This window comes from Narcine bancroftii, chromosome 7 (assembly GCF_036971445.1).
Source record: "Narcine bancroftii isolate sNarBan1 chromosome 7, sNarBan1.hap1, whole genome shotgun sequence".
In the NCBI taxonomy this organism is placed as follows: domain Eukaryota; kingdom Metazoa; phylum Chordata; class Chondrichthyes; order Torpediniformes; family Narcinidae; genus Narcine; species Narcine bancroftii.
In genome coordinates this window covers 48,549,458-48,562,761 of record NC_091475.1, presented here as the reverse complement: position 1 = coordinate 48,562,761, position 13,304 = coordinate 48,549,458, and the positions used below count along the sequence as shown (strand labels likewise).

Here is a 13,304-nt window from a genome sequence, read left to right as displayed (position 1 = left end):
TTGAAGAAACCCTGACTATCTTGATGCAAGAAAAACAAACTAATTCACATAAATGGTGTTTGAACCCCACCCTTCTTCAAAAAGCAGATTTTTGTAAGTTTATTAGGGACCAGATAAAGCTATTTGGCGAGACGAAGAATGCCCCCCCCCCCCTCCACCAATGGTCTGATGGGACACACGAAAAGCTTATTTAAGGGGACAATAATCTCATACACAAAAGGTATTAAGAAGAAATACATGGCAGAAATAGAAGAACTGGAAGCAGAAATTTTGAAATTGAAAAAGGAGTTCCAACGGTCTGGTTCCAAGGAATTATATCAATCACTTTTAAACAAAAACCTCAAATACATCAGCTGTCTCGCCTTTCAGCATGGGTGATCACAGTCTCTGACCCTCCGAATTGTAGTTGATGCCTCTCATTTCTAACCATGATGCTAATCCATCTATAATTTTCTTTCTGTCTGCCTCTGCTGCTTTTTCCTTCCAGCTTTACAGTTGTAACTAAATGTTCTAATGTATCTCTCTTCACATGATGTGTCCAAAGAATTTTGATTGCTGTTTTCTGATTCTTTTAAGTAATGTACATTTTGTTTTCATTCTTTGTAGAACTTTTTCTTTTGTTATCCTGTCTGTTTATGATATATGTAGCATTCTTCCGAGAAACTACTTCTCCACTGCATTGATTGTTTTTTCCATTGCATTTGTGATAGTCCATTTCTTTCACCCATACATCAATATAGGAAGAATATAGCAGCTGAGATGTCAAAAGCAGATGTCAATTGCTATGTATAAGTGCTTACACACTTATAGAATTTAAAAAAAGCCATTTTAAGAGCTAAACAAAGATATTATGAATTGGGAGAGAAGGCACATAAAGTCTTGTTCTGGAACTGAGAGCAGAAGAAAGTTCCAGGACTATTAACGCAATTCAAACTGGAACAAGTTCAGATTCATATAATCCAATAGAAATTAATGACACATTTAAACAGTTTTATACAAATTTATATACATCAGAATTGCTAGAAAACCTAACTAAGATTGATGAATTTTTGTCCACTGTTGAATTGCCCAAATTTAGCCAAGAAGACCAATTGAATCTTGATCTTCTCTTCACCCAAAAATAAATTGAAAAAACCCGAGGCTCACTACAATCTTATAAATCATCAGGGGAAGACCGTTTTCCCCTTGAATTTTAAAGAGGCTTTAAGGATTTGCTTATCCCTCTTATCATGGATGTTATTAACTTAGCACCTAAAACTGAAACTCTCCTCGAATCATTCTCTACTGCAGTGGTTTTCAAACTGCCCCCCTAAACGCACATTCCATCTTAAGCATTTCCTATGCCATAAGTGCCCTGTAATTAGTAAAAGTAATCACTATTTTAATAGTACCTAGTTGACTTGTTATGTGCACGGTTTCATAGCTCCAAAGGAAATGGGCCAATGACAATTTTTTTTAAGCAAAGTTTTTCAGTAACAATTGGGTCTAGAGCAGTGGTTCTCAACCTTCCCTTCCCACTCACATTCCACCTTAGGCAATCCCTGACTAATCACAGAGCACTTATGGCAAAGGGATTGCTTTTTTTTTTAAATATAATTTTTTAGTTTTCACACTGTGAACCATATCAATCAAAATACATACAAACATTTCCCTCTTAAATATACACAGAGGCATTTTCTCCCCCTTTTTTCCCCCCTATCTTCCCTCCCCCCTTTCCACCCCCCTCTAAAACCAATAAACATTCAACATATACAATACAATAAAACCATTAAACAATGTCATCACACAATGAAAAATAAACAAGAAAAACGTGTCATCTACTTTTACACACTGGATCAAGTCATTTTATCATTTTAGGGGTGGAGGTCTGAGGCAAGCCCTCTCTGTTATGTTCCATGTACAGTTCCCAAATTTGTTCAAATAATGTGACTTTATTTTTTAAATTATATGTTATTTTTTCCAATGGAATACATTTATTCATTTCCATGTACCATTGCTGTACTCTCAGGCTCTCTTCTGATTTCCAAGTTGACATTATACATTTTTTTGCGACAGCTAAGGCTATCATAATAAATCTTTTTTGTACTTCATCCAGTTTGAGGCCTAATTCCTTACTTCTTATATTACTTAGAAGAAAGATCTCTGGATTTTTTGGTATGTTGTTGTTTGTGATTTTATTTAATATCTGATTTAGATCTTCCTAAAACTTTTTCACTTTCTCACATGCCCAAATTGCATGTACTGTTGTTCCCATTTCCTTACAGCGAAACACCTATCTGATAATGTTGGATCCCATTTTTTTAACTTTTGGGGGCGTGATATATAACCTGTGTAGCCAATTATATTATATCATGCGTAACCTTGTGTTTATTATATTCTTCATGGTTCCAGAACATAGCTTTTCTCATGTTACATTTTTAATCTTTATGTTTAAATCCTTTTCCCATTTTTGTTTGGGTTTATAGCTTATTTCATCATTTTCCTTATCCTGCATCTTGATGTACATGTTCATTATAAATCTTTTAATTATCATTGTGTCTGTAATCACATATTCAAAGCTGCTTCCTTCTGGTAATCTCAGTCTGTTTCCCAATTTATCCTTTAAGTAAGCTTTCAGTTGATGATATGCAAACATTGTACCATGAATTATTCCATATTTGTACTTCAATTGTTCAAATGTTAATAAATTCTTTCCCAAAAAACAATTTTCTATTCTTTTAATTCCTTTTCTGTCCCATTCTCTAAAGGAAAGATTATCTATTGTAAAAGGGATTTGCTGATTTCGCATCAATAATAATTTTGGATTTTGGTAATTTGTTTTTTTTTCCTTTCTAAGTGAATCTTCTTCCATATATTGAATAAATGATGCAATACTGTTGAGCTTTTATGTTGTACAGGTACATGATCCTTTATCCGGAACCTTTGAGGGACAGTATGTTCCGAATTTTGGATTTTTCCGGATTTTGGAAAGCCTACCTGAATTTTGCTGCTGTCTCCACCACCACCCCCTTCTAGTCACCTGGCCATCTCCCCCGGCCGCGGTTCCTTGGCCACCCGGACATCTTCCCCGACCACCGGTCCATCAGCCGCCCGGATGTCTCCCCCGACTGCCGGTCCCACGGCCGCTGGTCCCCACTTGCCAGATTTTGGAGCTTTCCGGATTTTAGATGTCTGGATAAAGGATCGTGTACCTGTACCAACTTTTCATCCCACTTATAAAGTATACGTTCCAGTACCTTCTCCCCTATTTTATCTAGCTCTATCTTGGTCCAATCTGGTTTTTCCCTTTTCTGATAAAAATCTGATAAATACCTTAATTGTGCTGCTCTTATAATAATTTTTAAAGTTTTGTAACTGCAAACCACCATGGTTGTACCTCTCTGTTAATTTATCTAACGTTATCCTCGGTTCCCCCCCCTTTTCCACAAAAATTTCCTTATTATTCTCTTTAGTTCATTAAAGAATTTCTCTGTTAAGGGAATTGGTAATGATTGAAATAACTATTGTATCCTTGGGAAGATATTCATTTTAATACAATTTACCCTCCCTATCAACGTTAGTGGTAATTCTTTTTGGTACACAATCAGCCAATCTGTTTGATAATACTTTTGCTGTTATCTTATAATCTGAATTAAGTAAAGATATTGGTCTATATGATACTGGTGTTAGTGGATCCTTCCCCGTCTTTGGTATTACTGTGATTACTGCTGTCTTACATGAATCTGGCAAGTTTTGTGTTTCTTCTCTCTGGTTCATTACCTCCAGGAGAGGAGGAATTAATAACTCTTTAAATGTTTTATAGAATTCTATTGGGAATCCATCCTCTCCAGGCAATTTATTGTTTGGCAGCTTTTTTAATATATCCTGTACTTCCTCTATTTCAAATGGTTTTATCAGTTTGTTTTGTTCCTCTTCTTGCAATTTTGGCAGTTCAATTTTAGCTAAACACTCTTCTATTTTATCATCTTTCCCCTCATTTTCAGTTTGGTATAATTATTCATAAAATTCCTTAAAGTTCTCATTAATCTCCATTGGATTATATGTAATTTGTTTGTCCTTTTTCCTTGATCCCAATACAGTTTTTTTTAGCTTGTTCTATTTTAAGTTGCCAGGCTAATATTTTGTGTGTTTTTTCTCCTAATTCATAATACTTTTGCTTTATTTTCATTATATTCTTCTCTACCTTATACTTTTGTAATGTTTCATATTTTATTTTTTTTGTCCACCAATTCTCTTCATTTTGTTATATCATCCCTTTTTGCTAGTTCCTTTTCTGTACTTACTATCTATCTCCCTTTCCAACTGTTCTATTTCCCGATTGTAATCCTTTTTCATCTTAGTTACATAACTTATGCATCTTGGCGCCTCACAGTTTGGCGGGCAGCAACCTCCTTTGAAGAAGACCGCAGAGCCTACCTCACTGACAAAAGGCAAAGGAGGAAAAACCCAACACCCATCCCCAACCAACCAATTTTCCCCTGCAACCGCTGCAATCGTGTCTGCCTGTCCCGCATCGGACTTGTCAGCCACAAACGAGCCTGCAGCTGACGTGGACTTTTTACCCCCTCCATAAATCTTCGTCCGCGAAGCCAAGCCAAAGAAAAAAAAACATAACTTATTATCTGTCGTCTGATGAAAGCTTTCATTGTATCCCATAATATGAATTTGTCTTTCACTGATTCTGTATTTATTTTAAAGTACGTTTTAATTTGGTGTTCAATAAACTCTCTAAATTCCTGCCTTTTAAGTAGCATGGAGTTTAACTTCCATCTCTATGTTCTTGGTGGGATGTCCTCCAGTTCTATTGCTAATAACAGTGGTGAATGATCAGATAGCAATCTAGCTTTATATTCAATTTTCCTAACTCTCCCTTGAATATGGGCCAACAACAAAAACATGACAATCCTTGAGTATGTTTTATGCTTACTCGAATAATATGAGTATTCCTTCTCTCATGGATGCTGCCTCCTCGCTATATCCACAAGTTTCATTTCCTGCATTGATTTAACCATAAATTTGGCCACTTTATTCTTTTTGCTAGTCTTTTGTCCAGTTTTATCCAACATTGGATCCAAATTAAGGTTAAAATCCCCTCCTATCAATATATTCCCTTGTGAATCTACAATCTACGAAAAAATATCTTGCATAAACTTTTGATCCTCTTCATGAGATGCATATATATTGAGAAAATTCCTACATTCTGAATATATCTGACACTTTATCATTACATACTTCCCTGCTAGATCTATTATTTCCTCCTCTATTTTGATTTGTACATTTTTATTAATTAATATAGCTACACCTCTGGCTTTTGAATTATATGATGCTGCCGCGATGTGCCCTACCCAGTCTCTCTTTAGTTTATTATGTTCTACTTCAGTTAGATGCGTTTCTTGCACAAATGCTATGTCTATTTTTGTCTTTTTTCAGTATATTTAATAGCCTCTTCCATTTAATTTGGTTATGTATTCCATTAATATTTATAGTGATATAATTCAACATGGCCATCTCATATCCTGTTTACACCTCATTTCTGTTTCCTCACCACCTCCATCCCCTTTTCCCCATTTTCATCTCTCATTTTTCTCTTTTTAAGCTCAATGTATGACAACACATTTAAAACATAAAATACTTCAACAACTCCCACATCCAATATTCCCTTAGCCCCAAATATCATTCCCCGCTCCCCCCCTGAGTTGCCCCTTATCCCTTGCCGGGCAACCACTCTCCATTTGGATTACGAAACTGCTCGCAAGCGTCAACTGATTTTGCAGTGACGTTTATTCTCTCCCATCCAACCCCCCCCTGCCCCCCGGAAAAGACTTTTTTTTACACATATAACGAAGTGCACCCTCTTTTTTCCCCTTACTTCCTTTCTTCCCTTCTCTTTCCCTTCTTTAGTTCTTACATATACATTATTTTACATCATATATATATATATATATATAAAAAAAGATATACATATTATTGCCATTCTTCATTCCTGTTACAACTCTTCATCTCTCCTTCTGTCCTGCAGGTGTTCTGCAAATTCTCGTGCTTCCTCCGGATCCGAGAACAGTCTGTTTTGCTCCCCAGGGATAAATATTTTAAGCACAGCTGGATGTCTTAACATAAATTTATAACCTTCTTTCCATAGGATCGATTTTGCTGTATTAAACTCCTTTCTCTTCTTTAAGAGTTTAAAACTTATGTCTGGGTAAAAAAAATATTTTTTGACCCTTGTATTCCAATGGTTTATTGTCTTCTCTAATTTCATTCCTTGCCACTCCAGTATATTTTCTCTTGTTGTATATCTCAAAAATTTTACCAAAACGGATTTTGTTCGGAGCTAGTGTTCTGTGTGCCCTTTCCATTTCCATTCCTTCCTGTATTTCTGTCATTCCCAGGACCTTTCGGATCCATTCTTTTATAAATTCCTTCATATCTGTGCCTTCTTCATCTTCCTTTAGGCCCACTATATTTCTGTTGTTTCGCCTACTATAATTTTCCAACATATCAATTTTCTGCTAACAACTCTTGTGACTCTTTAACTTTTTTATCACTTTCTTCCAATTTTCTTCTTAAGTCATTCACTTCCATTTTTACAGCCATTTCTCGTTCTTCCACATTTTCTAATCTTTTCCCTATTTATGTCATGACCAGCTCTAAACTATTCACTTTATCTTCTGTTCTTTTCATTTTTCTTTTAATTGCACTAAATTCTAATGACAACCATTCTTTTAATGCTCTCATTTGTTCTTGGAAAAAAAACTTTATCTATATTCTGTCCATCTCTTTTACCTTCTATTTCTCTGTGCAGATCTTGGTCTTCTTCTTCCTCTTCTTCTGTGTCTGTACCTGTGTTTGTGTCTTCTTCTCCTCTTCCTTGTATCTGTGTCTCTTCTGACTTTCCTGATGAGTTGCTTATCTTACTTTGCTGGGCTTCTTCTTGCGTGGCTTCTTGCTGTTGGTCCTCTTCTTCTGGGCTGCTCATCTATTGAGCATCCTGCTGCTGCTCTTCTTTCCTTTCACTCCCTCTCCTGCTGCTTTCCTCTTCTTCCAGCTGAGAGCCCTGGTGTCGGGCATCCCTCAGCTGGTCGCATTGTGTTTGCCCGCTGCACTGTTGAGCCCCCCCTCCCGTTGGTGTTCTCCTGGTCCTCAGTAAGCACACTGCGCATGCGCGACTCCTCGCGCATGCATAGTTGCACACTTTTTTTTGGCTCAGAGAGCCATTTTTGCAGTCCAGCGGTCGGGGGGTTGCGACTCTGCAGGGTTGTCACCAACCTTGGAGAATGGGCTCTCCACGATGGCTCCCTGTTTCTTCATGCAGGTAAGGCCTTCTCCTTTCTCTTCTGGCGTCTTCTTTTTTTCCCGTTGTTTTTACTTTTTCCTTCTTGGGTGCCATTTTCTTTCTTTTCTCTACAACTTTATCTTTTCTTTGTTATATTTTGTATTTCGTGAACTTTGTATTTTCTTCACTTTATTTCTTCTTTTCTGGAGAGGGCTGGTATTCCCCTACCGGCCACTACTCCATCACATGACTCCTTGGCAAAGAGATTGCTTAAGGTGGAATCTGAGTTTAGGGGAGCAGTTTGAAAACCACTGCTATAATCACTGTAATTCACAAAAAAATAGAGACCCATTAAAGTGCTCTTCATTTTGGCCCATTTCATTATTAAATTCAGACTATAAATTGATCTATAAGGCCTTAGCGAACAGGCTTGGCCAATATTTGCCACAATTAATAAATCCAAACCAAAGTGGCTTTATTTTGAAATGTCTATCAGTTAACAATTTTTGTAGGCTCTTTAATATTATCCAACTAGCAAAATCTAAGTCTAAGCCTAGTATAGCTGTAGCTTTCGATGTTGAAAAGGCTTTCGATGTTGAAAAGGCCTTCGATAGGCTGGAGTGGCCATATTTATTTAAAGTCTTGGCTTGGTTTGGCAGTTGTTTATTAACTGGGTAAAAACCCAGTTTTCATGAGCCCGGGGCCAAAATTGCCACTAACAGACAGATCTCAATAGCATTTCCCTTGAGTAGATCAAGTTGACATTGCTGCTCTTTGTCTTGGCTATTGAGTCCCTAGCCAAAACAATTAGACAGGATCCTGATGTAAAAGATTTCAAAGTAGATCAGACAAATGATAAAATTAACCTCCTGCCAGGTGATGTAATTTTGTACTTAATAAATCCTGCTAACTCCTTCATCAAAGTAGATCAGACAAATGATAAAATTAACCTCCTGCCAGGTGATGTAATTTTGTACTTAATAAATCCTGCTAACTCCTTCATCAAATTACAGACTCTAATAAATGCATTTGGTGCAAGGTGTAAGGGTATAAGGTGAACTGGGGAAAAAAGTGAAATTATTCCATTACAGAATCTTGATCAGACTGATGTCCTCAGGGATTTGGAACCATGCAGAGGGGTAATTGTCTTTTCCCTATTCCCCTGATTTATGTCTCTTCTTTGTGTCTCATTTGTACTATGTATGCTCTCCTAAACTCAGGCTCTGAGTGTGGATGTTGTTCCACGTTGAATTCTATAATCAAACCAGCATTGGTTGGTGCTGCTGAGACTGGTTGTAAGGCAAAGGACAAGGAACCTGAAATTTGGGGAACATATGGGGGTGGAGAGCCCAAAGGGAAACTTCTAATTCCTCCTCCTTTTGCAGAAATAGTGTTGCCATGCCTGATAATGGGTCCCTGGTGTCTTTTATTACCTTCTGTTTGTTTACCATTTGGCATCTAGCTCTACTCTCCTCCTCTCTCTGTTTTTTCTCCTGATTGTCATGTCACTCATACTCAGCCTGTAAAACTTCCCAGTCTTTGGGTGCACCCTCCTTTGTACATAACTCTATCCATCTACGATCTGCCTACCTTACAAATTAACCTTTTATCCGGGCCTCTCTGGCCAACTGATCGAATTAAATTTAACCTCAGGGAATCCTATATCAATTTATCTGTATAACCACTGCAGTCGTGTGACCTTAAACCTTGTACTATTCCTCCAAACTATATGCTTTGCCCTCTTGTCCATCCTGGTTCTTTTCTGAATCTCAGTAGGGAACCAGATCAACCTCAGAGGAGGGACCACAATGTTCCTGGAAACCGAGGTGGGAGTCCGATACAATGGATCTGAAGGTGCCTCTTTATTCTTCCTCCAGCGTCCCAAATGCTGATGGCCTCTTACTCAGCCCAAAATGACTTCTGGCAAGATCCTGCCGATTATGCCAAGGTGAAAGTCAACCCACGCTATAATAAAATAAACAGCAGAACCAATTAAGCATGCAACAGTTTTCTTAATTCAGCCTTGTTCATGCTAGTGGGAGTGAGGCGTAGAAAAGAAGTATTCAGTAAGTCATTTTCTGCACTGATTCCCGCTCAAAGTATACAAAACGTTCATCCCACTTTTGTACATCTTAATGCAGGGGTCTGCGTGGGACTCTACACAAGTTTCACACTGCTGTCATTCTGTTTTTACAACAATATGTTCCCTTGTGGTGTCTGCAGACAGCTCGGAAATGTCAGGGTGTCCCTACTCTTGGTTTATTTACTTCTTGCTACATTCTTTGTGGTGTTAGTTACAGAACAGGGAAGGTCATGTTCGAAGACAATTATGTTCCCATCATGTTACAAGGCAGCTACTGTATTTTTTCACTAAATTCATTAACCCTTTTGTTAAGCATATTCGATCAACTTATTCACATATCAGTTTTTTTTATTCATTCCCTTTTTTTGATACTGATAATGGATCAGAGTCATCCAAGGTTGCATATTGTGCGAAGAATTTACTGTACATGATATAATACTTTTAATTGCTTATATTTGGCGGGTTAGGTATCAAATATCATTGCATTTCTAAATTATTAAAGCTTTTATTATGAAGAGTTTTCCAGATAATTAACTTTACAATGTTAGAATTGGCTACCTTCAAAGGGGCTAAAATATATTTGGTTGTCAATGCATGTTCACTATCTGTTAAACTATTTAACATGTTAACAAATTGTTATTTCAACAGCAAAACATGGATTATGATGATATCCAAGGCTGGATTAAAGTAAGTATAACCAACTGAATTCATAATTATCTTGTTACTGTGAAGGTTGTGGAGTTGGGATTGGCAAAGTAGAACTTGTGTAGAAAATATTATTTGAATACTGTATTCATTACTTTTTAAATAGAGAGTTGAACAAGCATCTGAATGCGCAGTCGCAGAAGTATTTCCTTCAAAAAAGTTAAAAATTCATCCAAAGGTCAGTGGCCATGTCATGACAATGGAGACAGTTGATCAGCTTTGTGATCACGACGATGCCTACGCTGAAGGTAAGATTCCCAATGATTGTACACTATCTTGATGATTCTCTCACTGTCAGGTGTAAATCACATGAAGCGTTATAGCTTTAAGTACTTCCAGCTCAACTGGTAATGTGGCATGGTGTTTCAGAGTGAAACAAAGTTACTCAATCACATATGCAGTTTGCACACACCTTCTTTAAAGTGTGCTATGATTCATGCCTTGAAAAAATACTGATAAGCCTGACTGCCATTAAAATTTTAATTAGTAGTAATCAAGGGCCATGTCTGGATTTGTAATTTTCTTGTTCCTTGCATCTCTCAGCCATGGCATTTTTGGAACCAGAGTTGACCATTCAATCTATCAAATTTGTTCTGCCATTCAATACCACTTTGGCTAATCCTCAATACCATTTTCCTAGTTTCTCCCATAAATCTTGAAGATTTGTGCCAAAGAATCTTATCTCCATATTTAGCAACTTTGCCTCTGCTGCCTTCTACTGTAGAGAATTTCACAGATACACTAACGTGTGTGAGAAGAATGTTCTCATCTCCTAAACTGTGCCTCACTGGTCTTGACCGATTCCACTCGATGTATCAATGCGGTCTCTCTTAGTCAATCCAGTATCTCCTCATCCAACAGTGCTGTCATTGCAGGGAGTGGTCTGGGTAATGACAAATGTATCCTTTCTTGGGTAAAGAGATAAAAATTGTACTCAATGCTCTTAGAGTTGTCTCAAAAAGGCAGTGTAAAACTATCTTAAGACAGCCATTCACCTGCACTCAAATGAGACATTACATATTGTATACTGCACCTTTACTTTTTTTTCCCCAAGTCTGATGTACAAAGACATGCAGATGCCTTGATTTTTCAAATTTTCTCAATCTGACACTGTTTAAATAATACACTGTCTATGTTAATCCTATTCAAGTATTGATAACCACACATTTATTTGGGTTATTCTGCATCTGCCAAGTATTGGCCCAAAAACTCAACTTGACTAAATTGCTTTGAATCCTCTCTGCATCTTCCTCAAAACTCTCAATCATATCTGCTTTTTCATTATTGAAAAACTTTAGTAATATTACTTTTGATCCCCTCATCCAAATCATTAATATGTTGTGAACAGTTGGGCCTAACCCTTTTTTTCCACCTTGTAATCCATTGGTCACTCCACTTATTTAAAAGTTTACTGTCTCAAGATTCAAGATTCCTTTTTATAATCATGTAATATTACATGTTCTCTACTATTACAAAATTACCTTCTGCCTGCCATAAGGCAAATAGTCACTATTTGTGTTGACTGATACCCCTTACAGTACGAAAGAAAGAGAAGCAAAAGATAGACCCTTCAGAGTCACTGATTTACCTCCAGTGCTCCTGAAGCCTCTGCAACCGCATAGACTTTGTTCAATCCATCGGCAATCCAAAACTCCAGATCCAAATCTCCAATACGATCAGGAAGTCTTCAGTGCCTGAAGCTCTTTGGGAGCCCCTCTTGCCCTCAGAACTCTCTTGTATCCTGGTTCTGATACCTGGTTCCCATGAGCCACTCTCCAGCAACCCATAGGAGAACCTCAACTGCAAATCACCTGCAGCCTGCATGGGTCCCTCAGCCGCCGAACCCCTCATTGGTCTGCCACTGTGGACATGGACTTGTAGGGCCACAAGTATAAATTTTAAACTGTATCTCAATTTTTTTGGTAGTGATCGTTTACATTTGTACGGTTGAATTTATGTGATTAATTCAAGGCTTATCTGCTTCTCTTTCTCAATTGTGGGGTGGGCAGGTGTAATCCTCATTTTCTGGTGCCCTGTGCTGGTCCGCTGCTTCCCAGAGTCTGCAATGCTTCGTGGTCGCTGCCAAGCACAGGCGCCACTATCTTCGGCACCAACCTGTGGTTGCAGGATTTTAGTTGAAAAATGCATTTAGCACCGCTAACAGGCCATTTTTGAGGCCTGCACAGATCCGCCAGCATTAGGACCGGGTGCTGTCTCCCCACCTCCATTCTCCCGAGTCCACACCAGCAGCAACTTTGTCGCAGCAGCTCCAGCAGTGCTGCCATTTCAGTCATGTTGACTAGTTTTCAATATATGTCAATCCAGTGCACCAAATCCTATGTATGATTTTAACACTCTAATCTCTTATCTGCAGAACTTTATCAAAGACCTCTTGAAACTCCAAATAAAGCACATTAACTAGATCTTTTTCACTAATCTTTGGCTTGGCTTCGCGGACGAAGATTTATGGAGGGGGTAAAAAGTCCACGTCAGCTGCAGGCTCGTTTGTGGCTGACAAGTCCGATGCGGGACTGGCAGACACGGTTGCAGTGGTTGCAAGGGAAAATTGGTTGGTTGGGGTTGGGTGTTGGGTTTTTCCTCCTTTGCCTTTTGTCAGTGAGGTGGGCTCTGCGGTCTTCTTCAAAGGAGGTTGCTGCCCGCCAAACTGTGAGGCGCCAAGATGCACGGTTTGAGGCGTTATCAGCCCACTGGCGGTGGTCAATGTGGCAGGCACCAAGAGATTTCTTTAGGCAGTCCTTGTACCTTTTCTTTGGTGCACCTCTGTCACGGTGGCCAGTGGAGAGCTCGCCATATAACACGATCTTGGGAAGGCGATGGTCCTCCATTCTGGAGACGTGACCCATCCAGCGCAGCTGGATCTTCAGCAGCGTGGACTCGATGCTGTCGACCTCTGCCATCTCGAGTACTTCGACGTTAGGGGTGTAAGCGCTCCAATGGATGTTGAGGATGGAGCGGAGACAACGCTGGTGGAAGCGTTCTAGGAGCCGTAGGTGGTGCCGGTAGAGGACCCATGATTCGGAGCCGAACAGGAGTGTGGGTATGACAACGGCTCTGTATACGCTTATCTTTGTGAGGTTTTTCAGTTGGTTGTTTTTATCATACGACTATGATAAATCTCTATTTGGTCAGCTAAGCACCATTTCTCTTTCATCAACCATGTTAATAATGTCTTATCCAATTGATAATTTGAAAGCATTCTATAATCCCATCCTTATAGAGGCA

General features: G+C 38.6%; 1 protein-coding gene across 7 annotated transcripts in view; it reads left to right on the top strand.

Annotated features, from left to right (window-relative positions):
* Positions 1–13,304, top strand: part of ccdc191 (coiled-coil domain containing 191) — a 74,956-nt gene that overhangs the window by 22,090 nt on the left and 39,562 nt on the right. For 5 of the 7 annotated variants that reach the window (XR_011341840.1, XR_011341842.1, XM_069890009.1 and 2 more), the window contains 2 exons: positions 10,005–10,043; positions 10,168–10,309. Coding sequence is in view for 5 of the 7 variants with exons in the window: in XM_069890009.1 (XP_069746110.1) it covers positions 10,005–10,043; positions 10,168–10,309 (181 nt within the window). In the remaining 2 variants the exon portion in view is untranslated. Of the gene's footprint in view, positions 1–9,150; positions 9,222–10,004; positions 10,044–10,167; positions 10,310–13,304 lie in introns of those variants that run through there. The other 2 variants (XM_069890007.1, XM_069890010.1) reach the window with 2 other exon arrangements.